The 17512-nt window shown below is 48.6% G+C and overlaps 1 protein-coding gene and 1 long non-coding RNA gene across 9 annotated transcripts in view; one reads left to right on the forward strand and one right to left on the reverse strand.

The window, feature by feature from the left end:
* On the reverse strand, positions 1–14051 carry BUB1 (BUB1 mitotic checkpoint serine/threonine kinase). Of its 5 annotated transcripts, XM_088052538.1 has the most exons (28): positions 13961–14036; positions 13327–13423; positions 12896–12956; positions 12528–12641; positions 11566–11625; positions 11311–11455; positions 10795–10991; positions 10267–10307; positions 9912–10003; positions 9572–9618; positions 9279–9469; positions 8975–9123; positions 8253–8584; positions 7557–7609; positions 6906–7046; positions 6050–6142; positions 5635–5725; positions 5179–5254; positions 4473–4653; positions 3909–3987; positions 3301–3512; positions 2769–2909; positions 2099–2214; positions 1295–1456; positions 1012–1169; positions 753–930; positions 488–594; positions 1–309 (listed from the first exon to the last, which is right to left on the reverse strand). In XM_088052538.1, exons 3-28 carry the CDS (start codon positions 12913–12915, stop codon positions 114–116), a joined length of 3372 nt encoding a protein of 1123 aa, XP_087908664.1. In that variant the 5' UTR covers positions 12916–12956; positions 13327–13423; positions 13961–14036; the 3' UTR covers positions 1–113. The 5 variants fall into 5 exon arrangements, with proteins under 5 accessions (XP_087908664.1, XP_087908665.1, XP_087908666.1 ...); XM_088052539.1 differs by lacking the exon at positions 12896–12956 and having other exon boundaries at positions 14030–14051; XM_088052540.1 differs by lacking the exon at positions 12896–12956.
* The window catches only part of LOC148184546 (uncharacterized), a 12837-nt gene continuing 7437 nt past the window's right edge, over positions 12113–17512 (forward strand). For 3 of the 4 annotated variants that reach the window (XR_015772130.1, XR_015772129.1, XR_015772128.1), the window contains exons 1-9: positions 12113–12305; positions 14415–14544; positions 14756–14835; positions 14904–16020; positions 16112–16233; positions 16356–16397; positions 16506–16636; positions 16725–16803; positions 16881–16975. This is a non-coding gene — a long non-coding RNA (uncharacterized LOC148184546). The remainder of the gene's footprint in view (positions 12306–14414; positions 14545–14755; positions 14836–14903; positions 16021–16111; positions 16234–16355; positions 16398–16505; positions 16637–16724; positions 16804–16880; positions 16976–17512) is intronic. The other variant, XR_015772131.1, reaches the window with a different exon arrangement.

Raw genomic sequence — 17512 nt, forward strand, 5'->3', positions numbered from 1 at the left:
TATCATTACTGAAGTCAACCCCAAACCCATTTATTATTTAAAACCAAGTTAACTAAAGGAAGATTCCACATCCACAGAACTCCAAGTCCTTGCAAACTGTGCAAACTCAACCCTTATTTCCGTGAGCGTTTGTGCTCGATGAGCAACACAACGAGTCTGTTCCGAAGGAACTTGATTTCCTTCGCGTAGGACCTGCAGAATAGATCCTTGAGCTTCTGGCGCAGGACTCCGAGGGAAGGCAGGTTGTGGCAGCTGGGAATGTTCAGCAAGCTCTCAAAGAACTCTTTCCACAGCTCAGCGTTGGCAAGCCTGCAAAAAGGGACAAAACAGCATCAAAAAAGCGCTAACTTCAGCTGCTAAAATACTGATTTTTACTCTGCTCCCAGTTGGAAGAGCTGTGACAGAACCAGACCTCAGAGCCACGTGGTACCAACGTGGGTTTCTAGGAAATCTAGGCAAAGATTAGGGGAATATTTTGGATACCCACCTCCTGAAGGTTCCCTCAGGCTTCCAGACCCCGTTGTCGTCCTTGAGGTGCATGTAGGTCCCGAAGAGCATGCAGTACACGGTGGCTGCGATCCCAAAGTAGTCTGTCTAAACCAAAACCACACCAGTTCCGTGTCAAAAACACACCCAGAGCGCTAAAACTGAGCTGAAAACACCCATGGAGGGGGAGAGGTTCTGCAAGAGGCTACAATTCCAGCAGAGCCCAGTTGTTTGGCATGCAGGAAGCTCTGCAGGCTGCCCCTTACCTGGTAGTTCCATGGTTTGTTTGTCAGCATTTCCACGCACTGGAACCCAGATGTTTCACACCTGGCAGTGAAGGCAGTTCCCTCAGGGAAGAGCTTCATGTCAATGCTCTGGCCCAGGTCGATGAGGGTGAGACCGTGGCAGAGCCCGTCGATGTCACACGTGTCGTTGTCCAGGAACCTTCAAGCACAACAAGAAACAGCCCCTGAGCATCTCCAGGCTCCCATCCGGTGACATCCGGTGACAACAGGAGACACTTGCCTTTCTCCCAGGATGAAATTGTCAGGTTTGATGTCCCCGTGGATGATTTTGCATCTGTGCAGCTCCTCCACCATGTGAAGGATTTTGACAGCAAAGTAGATGACGAGGGCTTGGGGCATCACCTTCTCTGGGAGCTTCTTGTAAATGTTGATGGCGTTCTGGAAGGCAGAGACGCGCGCGGCACGGGTTAAGGAACGACACATTCCCAAAGAAGGTGGAACCAAGTGGAGGAAACGCTCCCAAAGAGCAGAGGTGCTCCAGAGCAGAAGCTGGTGGCACTCACCAGCAGCGTTCCGTAGTTGTGGAGCTCCCCTACCAAAACGCTGCCGTTGGGGAAGAAATGGGCGGAATAGAAGTGGATGTAGAGGTGGCGTACGCTGGGGCTCAGCCTCTCCAGCAGCTGGGTTGCAATGTAGAACTCCCAAGGGTTGGCAGGTTTCTGGACCTGGAAGACAGAAAGGGATTTCCTGGGGAAATCTGGGAGCAGTAAAAGCCAGAGCTCCTCTCATGTTGGGTTTGTTGTTGGTTTTTAATGGCAGATCAGGCACCTTTCCCTCTTAAACTTATCCTGAGGAACGGTTTGGTTTGGGAGGGAACTGAAAGATGATCCAGTTCCATCTTCCATCCCCTGCCACAGGACACTTTCCACTATCCCAGGCTGCTCCAAGCCCCATCCAGCCTGGTCTTGGGCACTTCCAGGGATCCAGGGGCAGCCACAGCTCCTCTGAGCACCCTGTGCCAGGGCCTGCCCACCCTCACAGTAATTAACTTCAGCTGATAAACTCTGTGATTAATCCTCTCAAATCAAGACTTGGATCCCATGCCACAATTCCTCACACTCCTTGTGAATCCCTGATCCTCCAAGGAAAGCATAAATCACCTTTCTGTCCTGAAAAAGTTTCACTTTGGAGGTTAAAGAGGAGCTTTAGTTTTTCCTGAAGGACTAAGTGTTGGAGAGAAGATCCACAAGAAGGTCCCAGGGGCAGACCTGACGTGGAAAGGCCAAGGATGTGCGTGAATCCACCCAGGGGGAGGGTCAGACTCCAGAACTACTCCAGGAGAGCTGCTGTGGCCCAGCACCACTGACCTTGAATATCACTTTTTGATTATTCCGGGGGTTACTGGCATCCAGGATGGAAGCTTGATAGACTTGGGCAAAAGCTCCTTCTCCAACCAAGCAGTCCACATGGAATGAGCTGGAACCTTTAAAAGATTAACATTAAATCCAGCTTGCCAGCTCCACAGAGAAGAAAAAAAAAAAGAGAAAAGCACCAGGCCATATGAATTATTTAATCCTAGATCAAGTCTTTCCCTACAAATCTCTTCCTGCTAGGAACAGGAGACAGCAGGAGTGCTGGACATGCCACACACTCAACCCCAGTGTTTCTATTTTTGCCTGACCCCCTTGGAAGCAGTCAAATTCCAAAGGGCATGCCCTGAAAAGTAAACACTAATGTTTAAGTCCCACAGGGATGTTGCAATCGCTGTCATACAGCTTTTGTTGACATGGGCCCGCTGCTGTTCCACACAAAAGCTGGAAGAGCTGCAGCCCAGTTTAGAGGGAAAACTGGGAAAAATGCCTCATCCAAAGGGCTCGTGCTACAAAAGACAAACAAACCAAGCCCAGGCCTAATTCCTAACCTGGGGCTGAGATAATCTGGAGATACACACACAAGGAAGCTGAATACTTCCGTGAAGTTTTCCTAGAAAAAGCTTCAAGAAATGGTTGGCAATGCTAAGTTTGAAGGAGCTCTTACCCAGTGAGAGTTCAGCCTTCAGTTTGATGAATGGAAGAGGAGATTTCCACTCAAAGTAGTTGGTGTAGGTGTGGAGAGGTTTTGGAAGCTCCGACAAGAATTTGCCGATCAATTCCTTGTCCCAAGGGTTCTCAACAAGGACTTCATGGAAAAAAGGGAAGTGTTTAAGCTCTGGGTGTCATTCCAAGGAGGGAACACAAGCTTGGGCTTGAATGAGCATCGCTAATTTAAAGAAAATAATAAACAAAAAACCCCAGGAGGGACAAGGATATGTGAAGCATTCCCTGATTTTGACACTCCAGCTTTTGCACCTGCCCAGAAATCCAGAGTTTCCCAAAGTGTTTGAGCCCCAGCAGGCCCAGAACCTGTCAGGATTGCTGCACTCTGGAGTATCCATGGCAATGTGAAATCCAGGTACAACCCACGCTCATCCCTTGCAGGAATCATGGAATTGCTCCCTCCAGTGCACAAATTCCAAGGGCATTCCACTGCCTTTGGAATCCAGGAAAGAAAAGCAGGGAATGCTGTGTACCTGCAGGTCTCCTGCTCAGGGCTGTCCTGTCCTGTCCACACAGCCTCTCCTGGGAAGTTCTGTCCACCCCAAGGGAGGAGGAATGGCCAGTTCTGCTCTGAGCTGCCTGCTCCTGCAGCCCTTGGGAAGCAGCAATTCCCTGGATTCCAGGCCCTCTTTTCAGGATGTTACCATGAAGCCCTCTCTGTTCTGGGACACGTTCAAGAACGGGGCTACGGATTTAAACAAGATGTTATTAACCATTAATGGTGTTACAATAATTATTAACCTTCTGCCTTGGTGGTTTGACACCTTCAGGGAGCAAAACTGTCAAATGCCACCGTGACCAACGTGGAGGTGAATAAAGTGGAATTTTCTTAGGAAAATTAGATTTGGTCAAGCCACTTTACCCATTCCCTAATAATTCTCAAGTTCACCAAGAGAAAAAAAGCAGTGGATTTTTTGCCACTTAATTTTTAATTTCAATGGGGCAAAACTTAAATCTTGGAAGGATTTTTGGGGCATGGGTCACCAAATCCAGTTCCATTTACCCCCAGGGTGCTGGGATGAGTGTTGGGCAGAGCCAACACAGTGGAAAACCTTGGAAAACTTGTATTGGAGCAGCATACCTTAACTTCTTGAGCTTTGACTGCCTGTGCAGTTCTCCAGAGAATTCCAAATCCATCTGGGGAAAATTTTCCTTACAGGCTGAACAAAAGGAGCAAGAAGAAGAGCAAATCAATGTTTATTTCCCTAAAAGCAGGAATATTTGGAGTATTCTCACCCATCAGCTCTGAAAGCTGCTGCCACGAAAACCAGAACTCAACAAAGCCTCATTTTGAATATCCAAGTTAAAATAACAGCTGGATTTCTCCAGGCAGCAGATCCCAAGACTTAAAAGGGGCAGAACAGCATAAAGATGCTCCCAGATGGGATTCAGCCAATGTTTGGATATTCCCAACCCCTAGGAATGGTTCACAGCAGCAGTTGGACACAAAAAGCCTCTCTTGTCCCTCACCACCTCTTCTTATCCCAGTTAAAAATCCTTGGAGAGCTGATGAGCTGCTGCTCCACAGGGAATGTGGGCTTGGGAGTGGCAGCAGTGGGAGCCACACCTGGGTTGGGTTTGGGCAGAAATGGAGTCATGAGGCACCAAATTCAGTGTTTTCCACCCAAAATATTCCTCATTTTACCTCTGTCCTCCAAAGGAGGCTGGGAAGGAGCTGCCAGGTAATTAAAGGGTGTGGACATGAGCTGGGCAGCTCGGGCAAAATCCCTGGTGTTGTCTGGACTGGGAGCCAGGGCTTTGTTGCTGCAGGGGCCATTCCACACCGTGTAATCATCCTGTAGGAATTCTGTGCTCCCTGTTTCTTCCTAGGCAGGAAAAAAAAAATTAAAAATCGAGATTTAAAATTAAACCATCAAAATTATCTTAAAATATAAACAAAACCCCATCTTTTCATGGTTTTAGACTAGGTCTGAATGTTGGTACTAGTCAAAGCCACAGCAAAAATGCCAGACCACCAGAAATTGCTGTGAGATTCTGGAAGAGCCAATCCTATGGGAAGGGATCTCTTCTGCCCAAGTTTTTATCCATCTCCTTGGCTATGGAAGCTGCAAGGTGGCTGCTGGAAGATGAAATGTCTCTTTCTCCAAAGTGATGCCAAATCCACACATTTGAGAGATGGAGTTCTCCATCAATTTTATGTTACTCAACAATCAAAAAAAGCTCATCCCATTGGCAGGAAATGGGAAAAGGTATCCAGCCTTCAGCTAGGCATCATTCCTGGGAATATCATGGGACTGGGATAGAGCAGAGGTGAATCCACCCACGCTGGTACCCCTCCTAAGTGCATATAACCCAATTCCAAGGCTAATCCCTGCAGCATCACCACTCACTTCTGCTGCACAGTTGGTCAAGGGATGTTCTCCAAAAGTTCTGGGCTCTCCTGGTTTGCTCTTGTGCTGTAGGAGCCTGAAAAATGATCCAAAAAGTTTAGGACAGCTTCTCCCCAGGAGCTTTCCCAGGCACACTGGTCACAAACAAAGGTTGGTTTGTTTGAACTTGAATTTTAAATTTTATTTTAAGAGCCCCATTTGCAGGAACTCAGAGAAGCTGCAGCAGCTCTGAGTTATCACCAAATTGTCCGGAGCATGAAGCCTCCCCGGGCACTGTCCAAACAGAGTTGTGCAATCCCAGAGCAGCAGCTCCTGCTTTTCTCCTGCCACTCCAGGCAGCTGCCATCAGTTGTAATCCAAGTCTGGCACAGCCACAGCAAAGTCCCATGGAATGGGATCGATTTTTTCCATGATTTTTAAAGAGCTGAGCTCAGCCTCTCCTTTTTCCCTCCTTACCTGTTGTTCTCCTTCTCTTCCTCATCCTCAAAGATGGCAAATGCAGGAGTGGCAGGGGCAACAAAGTTAGTTTTCAAACATCCACCAGGCTCTGAAAATAAGAGATAACCCCTGTTATCTTCACCCAGTAAAGATTATTTACACAGCCACATTCTGCCCCCTTCTCCAGGCACGTGATGCTCAGGGCTCCATCCAGCTGCACCTGCAGAATTCCCACTCCAGTCACCTTTCCACCAAGCTCTTGGAAAGATTTTTTCCAGCCCAACCCTCAATGTGAAATCTCTCTCTGCTCACTCTTGTAAAGCCCCTGGGTTTCAGACAGGCTCAACTCTTACAGCAAGGACTGGTGGGAGGTGTCAGTGGGAAATAAAGGATGGAATTCCATGGACTGGGAAAATAAAAGAGCACACTCTACCTTTTCTGCAAAAGGCTTCAAACTGCGCCTCACTGTTCTCCAGGGGAGATGGCTCAGGCAGGAAGGGTGTTTGGAACATATCCATGAGAACACCTAAGAAAGAATGAAGTAATAAAGGAATAAGAAAATGCCCAGAAAAAGAAATTTTCAGAGGTTCTTCCATTGTATAATAGCCAAATCAAATGTCAATTAACTCTAGCAGCCTTAAATGCTAATCAATGATATTTTTGTAATTTACCAGCAGTCAATAACCAGTTATTCCTCCCCCTTGCATTTAAACACCTCAAACAAGCAATTAGACACAGGAAGGGCCAATTTGGCCAACACACACTTGGTCACAGCCCTTTTTATTCCCTAGCCGAGGGGAGATTCCAAGCTTCCTAAGAGAACAAATTCTCCTCTAATTTCTCAGTTTTTGGGAAAACTTTGATATTTGTAGGACTAACAAATGCCACAGGCTTTTTGGGTTTATTTTTTTCATTTTTATTCAGCTCAGCATCAAGCAGAGCTGGCTGTGAACTTCCAAATAAGTGTGGTTTAGGTCTTCACCTCCCAAACAGGATTCCCTGAGACAGCAGCTCAGACAGCACACTCCCAAAGAAGCCTAGCAGTAATTTATCCAGGAATTGATGGGATGTGGCTGCTGGGATGTCATTAAAACATTCATCTCTGGTCAGAAGTTTTGGGTCACCCAGACAATCCCAAAAGATAATTAACGATTTAATGCTATTTTCCTTTTTGAATGGTGCACATGCCCATGCCTGAACAGCTCCCTTGGCTAGGAAAGGCCCTGCTAACATTTCCAGCGAAGATCCCACGGACTCCAGGGGAAGAAAAACTTTATTCCAGACCTTACCCAAGGCTTCCTTCGTGTGGACCGTGGGTGACGGCTGCACCTTGAAGGGCGTTGTCGTCCCCATTGCTCCTCCCAGCGAGGTGTTGGGGGTGGCTTGGGAAGCATTTCCACAGGCAAAGGAGGAATTCCCAACTCTGGAGGCTGGAAAACACAACGGCGAGGTCATTCCTGAAGGAGCCTGGGGTTGTTTATGAGCATTCCAGCAAAATGTTAGTGAGGGATGTAAACAAAAGGAGCCATGCAGAATTTGGGGAGAGCTTTGGGCTTGTTCAGAGATTTGTTTGGTGGATTCCCGAGGGAGGCTGCCCTGATAGGGCAAGAGGGACCTGGGACAGCTGGGTGGCTTCCAAGGAATCTGTCTGCAATTCCCTGGAATGCTCTATCCCTACACAGAAAGCGAAGCAGGAAGCCAGCGAGGACAAACAGCAATTCCCAACCGTGCTCCGAAAAAACCTGCCCAGAACAGGGGAGCAGGGAGTGGATCCATGTTCCATGGAAGGGGTGGAAAGACCCTGCACAGACATGCAGGGATGGAGGTTGGGAAGTGAAGAAGCTTTGCCAGGGTTGGAACTGGTGCCCACATGCAGTTAATGATTCCCAGCTGGGAGCAGCCACACCAATGGCATCAGTCTCCATCCAAAGGTTCTTTACCTTCCTTCACATCCACAGCAGGAGTTAATCCAGTGGATCCCTTGGTAGGAAACCTTCAGAAGAAAGAGTCACAACATTACCTTGGAATAAAAGCTGTTTAAATCCCATTTTAGTCCCTATTTCAATTAAGTGAGAAGTCCTCTAATAAAGATCACCCTGGAAAGTTTCTCCTACAGCTGCCAATAACCTGGGAGGGAGCAGAGTCCTTTAAAAAGGTTAAAATGCTTTAAGAGGTCTCCTTGGACACAGTTTGCCTCCAAGGAATTCCAGAATATGAGTGCATAACTGTTCCCACCTTGTCCAAGACCACTGAGCCAGCCTGGGTTTCTCCCTCTGCCCCCCCATTTTGTGGCCAAGTCCCAGAGCAAAAGTGCAGGGGAGAAATACCAGCGCTTTTTATCTTTCTCTGGAGACCCTGGAGTGGGATCTGCAGGAGCAAAGCACTTCCTGGGGTTTATTCCAGGCATGCCAGGGCCAGCCAGGCATTACACACCAAATTTCCTCTTACTGCAATTAAACCACAGGGTAAAAGGAGCTAAACATGGCCATGAGGACCAAGTTTGATCTGAGTTTAATAAATAGTCATTTCAGGTCAGGATTTCTTTTTCCAGAAGGGAAAGAAAGGTTTGTTTTTAGCTAATTCTCAGTGTGGACCCTGAGGACACAACTGTAGAGGAAGAGCCTGTTCACACTCACAGTTCTCCCGCGCTCTGAGGCACAGCAGGGTTGGGATGAGCTCGTTCCTGAGCTGAAGCAGCACTGAGGGGAGGGTGCAGCAAACTGTTCTGGAGCTCCCCAAGCTCTGCCCGAGCTCCAGCTGCATCCTTCTCCTCTGGTGCTTCCCAGGGGAAGGCAGCTGGGACGTGGAGGGGCTTCTCTGGCTGCAGGGTGGGAGCAGTCGCTGGTGGTGCCTGGATTTGGGGCTGCTCAGGCACCAGAGCTTGGCACTTGGGCACATCCAGCCCTGGAGCAGGTGCCATCCAGTTCCCTGAGATGTGAGATCCGCTGGGCCTCACAGCTGGGGGCACCTTTAGGGATGAGAAATGTTCTGTGACACCCAAATTCCCCCCAAATGCAGCCATTCCTGTTTTCTCTACCATCTCCACATGACCAGAATGTAACAAAACCTTTAGGTTCCCTCCACCCAAGTACAGCCATTCCCATTTTTTCCTGTTTGTTCCACGTGCCCAGAACCCAAGAGAACTTCTAGCTGCATCTCAAACTAAACTGTGGAGAAGCAAAGCCACGCTTTGGGGTGAAACCTTTAAAATCTGGGTGTTACAAGTTGTGCCAGGTTTCCACACTGGTACTGCAGCCTCAGCCTCCAGAATGGGTTAAAGCCTGGCTCCTACAGCATGGCTGGATTTTGAGGGATAAGCCCAGGCATAGCATTCCTGTCCATCCCAGAGCCCACTCACCACCCTCTGGCTTGGCTCAGCTGCTGGCTCCAGTCTCGTTCCCTCCAGGCTTCTGGAGAGTTGGGTGAGCTGGTCCAGCTTCTGCTGCAGGGCTTGGAGTTCCAGGACTGCCGACTCCTTCTTCTTCATGGAGTCTTTCTTCTCCTCCTCTAAGGATTAAACAAGGATATTTGATGAGGATACAAGGTCTGTGTGCCATGCTGGTGGCTCACAGTCAGGAGAGACACCACAGTCGTGGCGTTGGAAATGAGGGATGAGCTTAACCAGGAAACAGCCATTTGGAGAGCTGGAAAAGGGAGGATACCCAGTGCCTGCTGCCTCCTGAGCAGCTCATATTTCCTGAAGTATCTCTTGGCTCTCAGCTCCTCGAAGGAGAGCTCGGAGCCCTCGCACAGGAGCAGGTTCTTGTCGTACACCGGGACCTGCTCCCACCCCGCGGCGCCCGACGGCGGCTTCGGCGCAACCTCGGACTTGGAGATGTAGGTCACATAGTTCCTGGGAGGGAAAGGGAGGAAAGGGCCAAGGTTGGGGGATTTGTCCCAGGAGAGAGCTCATTTTGCCACAGTGGGACTTTAAAAGGACCACCCCAGCACTTACACTTCTTTTCCAGCAGCACAGGATTGAGAATCAGCAGCATCTGGAGCCTAAAGCAGGGAAACAAAACACCAAGAAATGAAATTAAATTCAATTCAAGCAGCACAGCTGGCGCAGAACCCACTGCTAGCATTGTCCCTGTGATTCTGAGAACGGATCAGGCCAGCTGAGTGTGTCCCAGTGTTTCCCAGATTAAACATTCCTATGGAGCAGGAAAACAGCAGCAATTCCATCTCAAAATCAGTTTTCAGATACACCACATACAGTCACTCTACCCTTATTCAGCCAAGCTCAGCAACCCCAACTCTACAAGAAACACCTTTCCAAATAACTCATCATTTACCTGATTTTTGCAGGGATTAGGACTTGAAATGCCTTTTGGAGGAGCCATTTGATTTGCAGCGTGGGAAGTCTGAAGTGGTTTTACAACAGCATCTGGGACAGAAAATGTAATGTAAGTCTTGTCTACTCATTAATGAGTAAAAATTGTTTGCTCCTTGGTGAATTTTTATTAACTTGAAGTGCTGGAACATTAATAGCTTATTTTGAATACACTGCCCTTAAGAATTTTTCATGTAAAGAAGGAAAATAAGGTGGTTTCTACAGGGAATTTGTTTTCTTCAATGAGAAAACTCTCTAATTGATGTAAAAAATTAATTTACTGGAACTACAAATCAAACAGGACTCTTCATCCTCACCTTGCAAAGGATGATTCCGAGGATCATAACTCTGCAGGGAGCTAAATTGCAAAAAAAACCCTCAGTTATTTCCACAAAATCACCTGTCCCTCACCCTTCCCCACCTCCCAGCAATCTTGGATTTACTTGTACAACCATACCATGAAATATAACACTGAAAAGTATGATTTTTACTGTATATGGACACCTCCACAGCTGGAAAACTAAAAATAGCCTTCAAGAGGCAGCAAAAGAACAGAATTGGGTATTTGTTTTATGTTTTGCTTCTGTTTTTTTGCATTTAGCTTCCCAGAATTAAATGCTTAACTCCAAGACTCAGCTCTGGGATATTTTTCTTTTAATATACATCCCAAAACACCCAACAAATATTCAACAGCAAAGAAACATTGTTAAGTTTAAACCCCCCCTTATCAAAAACAAGCACACGGGGGAAAAAAATAATCAATCACATGCCACCCACGGTTAATTATGAGTAATTACAAGTGCTGTGGGTCGTGAGTAAAGGAGTAGAAGGAGCCCCAGAATTACCAGTGGAGCTGCTGCAGGCTCTCCCGGGGCTGTGCCTGGTTGAGGAGCCCTTTTTGGAGCACAGCTCCTGCTCCCTGCACGTTGCCTTCCTTCAGCAGCACCTGAGCCCAGGCCAGGTAGAAATCCGAGGTCTTGGCTCCGATTCCCTGCCCGTGCAGGTACTCCAAGTACTGGCAAGGGGAAGAGATGAACTCTGCCTGCACAACACAAATGCACAAAGCCATCAGCGTTTCCAAAAGCAGCCAAGGGAGTTGCAGACAAAATAAAAAACGTTAGAATTTCTTAGTTATTGTAGGAGAAAAACATCATTTTCTAAGGATAAGTGAAGTTAAGGCAAATCTCTCCAAGCTACACAGCTTAAAAAAACACACTCCTGCTTTTTTCTGATCCTCCTGCTCTGCAGACGATCAGAGCTCCTGAGGCCTCCTGCTCCTCCCAAAGCTCTTTGCAGTCCCAGAACTGCGGGGTGAATCACTCAGGATCGCTTAATTCCCAGAAAAGCGCAGCCGTACCCACCAGCTTGACGCAGTAGCTCACAAACCGCGGGTCCTGGTGGTACCTCTTGTCACCCACGAACATCTTCACCAGCTCCTCCAGGAGCCCGGGCCAGCGGCTCTGCTTCTCCTGGAGCGGGAGACATCCCTCTGCCCACTGCAGATACCTGGAACCACCCCAGAGTCAGCTCCGGCCCAGGGACCGGGAAACTCCCGGGCACGGACGGGGCACCACCCAAACCGGGGATGGAGCACCCCGAGCCAGGGCCGCGCTCACCTGTCCCACGGCTCCAGCGGGTCGGGCCCCCGGTAATTCCGGATCTGAGCATTGTAATTCCTGCAGGGAAGAGGCCGGGATCAGGGAGGGAGGGAAGCGCCCGGAGGTTCTGCCACCCCCACGAATCCGCGTGGCCCCGGCATCCGCACAGCTCCGGGGGCCGAAACACCCCTTGATGCCGATCCCCATCCTGTTATCCCGTTATTCTTCTATCCCGCTATCCCAATCCCGTTATCCCGCTCACCGCTCGACCCCGTCCATGCCTGCCCGCCCGCCCCAACCGCTCCCGCCGATTCAAACTGGCCGCGCACAGCCCATGCTGCATTCCCATTGGCCAGCCCTCGGCCCATACCGCATTCCCATTGGCCAGCCTTCGGCCCATACCGCATTCCCATTGCTAAGTACCCCCGTCAATCAAACAGAAAACCACGCCCTCCTCCACGGCCGCGCGGGCAGTTTCCGTCGCGGCCGCTGGGCGGCGCCCTGGGCACAGCCCTGAGGGCTGTGAGGGCCGGAAAACACCTGGAGTGCCGGGAATGGGACAGGGAGCGCCCGGAGAGCCCGGGAACCGGCCAGGGAGCCCCCCGAGAGCCCGGGAACCGGCCAGGGAGCCCCCCGAGAGCCCGGGAACCGGCCAGGGAGCCCCCCGAGAGCCCGGGAATGGGCTCCATTCCCTCATACGCCCTCACGCCACGCTCTCCGAACTCGCGCTCCTGGGAACAGCTGATGTTTTAAAACAGGTAAGAAAATCCCCCAGATTACACTCTCTGCTGTTCCACCCCATCCGCTTAAAGTACTCTGAGCTCTTCTCAAAGATAAAGCCATTATTTGTGATTTTAAGTCCTTCTATTCCCACATAATGGAAACTCGAGGTACAGCAAGAATGTCAGGAGAGGCTGGTTTTCCCTCATTAGTGGTGCCAAATTGGCCACATCCAGCACGGGCACATTTGGGGGGCTTACTCTTGAACTCCCATTCCCAGCTCCTGGATTTTCTGCTCAATGGCAGTTTCCACTTCGCTCTTCTCCAGGGAGTACTCCACAAAGAAAGCTTCCAAGATGAAGGACACAAAGATACTGGAAGGAACAATGAGCAGAACTGAGGCAGCGTTTCCTCACTGGCATTGCCCATCTCAGTATTCCCAGGCTCATTTCCCACTGCTCCATCCCCTCCAGGTCAGAGCAGCAGAGCAGGGACAAGAACACAGCAGACCCCTCTAAACACAGCCCACCTGTCTCCCATGGGTGACCCCAGGCCCACCAGCAGTGCCCTGGCAGGCACAGATCCCCCTTTCCATCTGAAGTAGAGGAAATCATCCCAAAAAACGTACTTGACAATGATTATCACCATCACAATGTGGAAGGCAATGAAGTAGAGCTTGGCAGGCTGAACTGTCACATTGGCAAATCCATTGGCAAAGAGTAGAGTGGGAGTTAAGGGAAAAGAGGGAAGGAAGAGCTGAGGGGGGAACCAGGAGCCCAACAAAACCCTCTGAGGGACCATCTCTGCTGCCCATCCACGTACAGGGCCATAGGAAGAGCAGAGTTTGGAAAGAGCATGGATGTGAGAACAACCCAGTCTTCCATGGAAAGGAAAGCTCAGCACTCTGGTGTTTCAGGGACAGACAAAGGGCTGTGCAGGGGAGGGAACAATCAGTGGGACTTTTCTCCACCTCACCCCACTGCTCCAAGGTGCAGCAGCCCCAGGGGTAACCAGTGAGAATGAGGCAGCTCCTGCCAGGGGCTGCTCTTAGAGGGTTACCTGGGTGCACCTGTGCAGGGAGCTGCTAGGTCAGAGGGGTCAATGGGAGCATCCCAAGTGTCCCTCCAGGAACCAGGGTTGGAGCATCCAGCAGGGCCTGGGGAGCAGATGGATGCATCTGTGCACAGAGCATTGCTCCCAGGAAATGCCAAGGGAAAAGCCCTAGTGCCAAGGGGCAGCACCTGAGCAGGTAGGGCAGCATGTGGAGGCCCAGGGGAAACATCCAGCTTTCCCCTTTCATCTTGTCAGTCCTTCCCCAGCACCCCCAGAAAAAAAGGGTGGCTATGGGGCAAAAAAGGGTCATAAACTGAGTGAAATGCCTTCTATCCCTGCCCTGGTACAAGTCTCACACAAGGTAGTCAGTGCAGCACATGCATAACCTTAATGCTGCCAAAGAGTCCAGTACCTTTCTTATTTTTATCTATGACAGGTATATATATATTTATGTATATACAGCCTTAATTAGAGGCCCCAGTGGGAGCTACACCATTTAGATTGTTATTCTTCTCTTCTACTTTACTTAGTCACCTACAGGGTACTACCTAGCAACTACTAATGAACAATTATGCAAGTTGATAGGGAATTAGCCAATTCACTAGCCTATGCTGCCAAAATGAGCAGGTTTTTTCCCTACCTACTGCACATCCTTTTGGTGGATGCAGCTGTAGGGGAAAAGAAGGCTTCTACAGAGCCCTCTGCTCACCTTGAATTTAAGTCAGAGGAGCCAAACAGCTGCAGCTCCTCTCAGTGCTTTTATACCTTGTGGGAATTGCCTCCACCTTTTTCTTGGGCATTGTGGGAACGAGAGGCAGGCCTGGCCAGGGGTATATTAACCCCAGCCCTAGGCACAAGGGATTATTGCCTCTCTGGGTCAGGTGGGTTAAGAGCTCTCCTCTTATTTCAGTGAAGGGGTTCTTTTAGGTTGTCTCAGAATTTTTTCAGTAGCTGCTCTTGCTGTCTAAAGCAACACAGGCTTTTAAAAACACTATGAAGAAAGTAGCATTGAGTGTAGGGAGTATTTAAGTTTGTGATTTTGGGATGGTAACATACTTTTGTAACTTCCTTTTTTTGTTCTTGATTTTCTTCAGGGTGTTTCAACTCCTTGAAATTCTAGACTGGGATAAGTATGAAGCTTCAGAGCTTTCAGCAGATTCATTGTGCCATAAAAGGAGCCTACCCTGTGTTAGAGGTGACATCTGAGATGGAGGCTTCCCATAGGTAAGCTGAGGATTGTAGCTGTGAGGAGCATGTGTAGGGGTACTGGGTTAGGAATTGCTAGGAGGGGTTCTGAAGGTAGCACAGTGGGAAACTGTATCCAGCTGGAGGTGTCTTAAGGCTTTTCCTCAAGCACAGCAGATGCATTTAAGTGTATTAAGGCACCTACTGTGCTCACAGAAGTGCTACATAACTTTGTCTCTTGCTTACCCAGGTGTACCTTGTAATGACAACTGCAGCCTTTGCCTCAGGACAAAAATACACACTGGAGAACCTGGGTACATTTAGGGGATGGTGAGTAGCTGACTTATTGGGATTTGGCTACTAAATTAATGGAATTAATTTGGTTTTCTTTGTTGTAGCTGACTGAGAAGCTAACCAGTGATCACAGGGTGTTCTGAGACAGTCAAGGCGGACTCATTTTCCATGCAGTGTGGATTTACATCGCTGCTCATCCAAAAGCTAAGTTGGGGGCTATGACTGGGAGGTGGGATGATAGCAGGGCAGTGGATTCCTGGAAGAGTTAAAAATTAGTGTAAAGGGAAGGAACACCTCTGAAGAGATGTCTTGGGGCAGCTATAAGGAGCAGCTCTACTTTTGATTGCAGCTGTAGGGTGTGCAGAGCAGTTCCAGTGTGTGTTGTGTTGTCTGGTGTGTCTTCTGTGTCTCTGGCATCCCTTGGATCAGATCACTCTGACCTTTTACCCTCAAGGGGCTTGTTGCAAGTGTTGGCTGTCACCTCTTGGTTCTCAAATACTTGTTTCTTGGTATAATGCTAATATCAATTGCTCCTTTACTGGCAAGCTTGGTTGTGTCTTGGAATTGCATCTTGGAAGTATTGAGCCAGACATCTTTTGAGGCCTTTTTCTTGGCTGTATTGTCATCCATCCTTTCCAGCCATGAGCTGTAATGTCCCAGGGCTTGTAAGGTTGTAAGGATATGTGAAGCATTCTGAATGTGGGATTGTCTCACAGCTGTCTTGATCATCATGACCAACAGTTCTTAGAACTATTACCATCTTTTATTCTGCTCCTTAAACTCTCTTCCATCCACCATTGCCATACTATTGGTCATCTCTTCTTGTCTCAATTGTTGCCATTGTTCTTACTGAGAGCTTTTTTATCATCCTTGTGTCACACTGTTTGTTGATTGAGTGTTTGTGTTTAGCCTGGAACTGCTTTGCCCTGTGGAATAGACTGGGTGGTAGGTGGAGTAGAAAGAAGACTTTGCAGGTGATCTTTTGCTGTGCTTAGCCACTTGAGCCACACCTTGGATGGAGCAACCATCAGGGTTTGGTGGAGCAGTACAGCAGCATCTTGCAGTTTTGTAGTTGTTTGTCTCAATGCACACTGTTGTTGGGTCCTGTTGTAGGTGGTCTGCCCTGAGAAATGAGAGCTTGGGAAAGGTTAAGCTTTGCCTGTGTGTCCGGGTGACTTTGACAAATGGTTCTTTGGGCTGGTGAGCCGGATGGCAAGTGAGGTGAGCATTGATTCCAGTACAGAATTAGATGCTACTGGAGTTGTTGTATTAGTAATGAGACTATAAACATCCTTTTTTGTGTGTCTTACAGGTGGTCTGCAGTATGCAAACTGCTAGTCCAACATGACAGAGGTCCTTGTGAGAAGCTGCCATGGTCAAGTGGTTTCAGATGGAAATTACTATGACAAAGCGATGCCTTTGGACCCTGTGTTGGTACACACCTTACTGTTTTGTTCTGCCCCTTCTCCCCTGGGAAGGTCAGTCATTGTTTGACTTTTCAGGGTTGGTGTAAACAGTGGCTATGTTACAGGGTTGCTCTTTATTTTTATTTTTAGGAAGTAAAGCGCAATATCAGCTGTCAAGGTCAAGTAAGCAAGGTGAGTAGCGACCAGTGGACAGAATGAGTTGTTATTGCTTGGGTGCTAAATTCTGGTGGAACTCTAGGTACCCATTTGTGTGTTTTAGGCAGTCCACTTGTATTACAGGGCTGAACCCCCCTGCCAACCAGTTGATGGAGCCTCTTTGCTGCCCTTGAGCTGCTATTATGAGCCTTCCAGAAGTATTATGGGATTCTGTGATGAAGCCTTTACCTCTTCCTCTTGAAGGTGCCATCCAGGTAGCCTTTGGCAACAGCTGAGGATATGTGGGGAGAGTGAGGTTCCACTCAAGTTTCAGCCATGTAACCTTGTCTCTTCTTAACCCAGATATACCTTGTGATGATGCCATCAGCCTCTGAGCACAGCTGGAGTGTGGGGCTGGGGATCCAGGCATTCCTAGGAGATGGTGAGTAGCAGAATTGTTGGGTTTTGGCTGCTGTGCTGCTAAGCTCATGTGCTGATGTTTGGTTTTCTTTACTGTAGCTGACTGAGAGACAACAGCCTGGTGATGGCAGGAACTTCCCAGCTGGTGAGGCAGCCTTCTTTTGCACCTGATGTTAATTTGCATTGCCAGACAGGTAAGTTGAGGGCTACGCTCCTCAGAGGGGATGAAGGAGATGTGCTGGGTTCAGACTTGTCAGGAGGGATTTTTGAATTAGCTGTAGAGATAGGGATATCCAAGAAAGGGCTCCTTAGACTACGGAGAAATCTCACTTTTGATCATCACTGCTGGGGTGTGCAGGGCAGAGCAGTCCTGGTGTGTGTCATGTCATTTGTCTGTCATACATTGTGTGTCTTCTGGGCATTGTGTGTCACACATCTTCTGCCTTATCCCTTTGAGGGGATTATCTGAAATTCCAGGCATCATCATTAATGTCTCCAATCTCTGCATCCTTTGGCCTGGTGCCAATACCATTGAACCTTTGACTTGTGAGCTCAGATGCATGTCAGAATTGCATCTCTCTTTAGAAGTATCCAGTTGGATGTCTTTTAATGTCTTGTTCTGAGCTGTATCAAGAGCTGTGCACCACAAGGATCCGTTGTAGGAGATTAGAACTTATGAGAGTGTGAAGATAGGTAGAGGATGCCAACAGTATGATCCTTGGATTTTGCTG

Source organism: Pseudopodoces humilis, chromosome 3 (assembly GCF_049639895.1).
Source record: "Pseudopodoces humilis isolate 2021_Gansu_Grassland_sample_001 chromosome 3, ASM4963989v1, whole genome shotgun sequence".
NCBI classification, from domain to species: Eukaryota; Metazoa; Chordata; class Aves; order Passeriformes; family Paridae; genus Pseudopodoces; species Pseudopodoces humilis.

Excerpts from the sequence above, each read along its gene's own strand:
- BUB1 (XM_088052538.1), bottom strand. The coding sequence starts at position 12,915 with ATGGTGATAATCATTGTCAA. Across the intron at positions 11,456-11,565 it reads CCGCTGGAGCCGTGGGACAG|GTATCTGCAGTGGGCAGAGG; the intron begins GTGAGCGCGGCC and ends GGGTGGTTCCAG. Across the intron at positions 3,988-4,472 it reads GCCTCCTTTGGAGGACAGAG|CCTGTAAGGAAAATTTTCCC; the intron begins GTAAAATGAGGA and ends CCTTTTGTTCAG.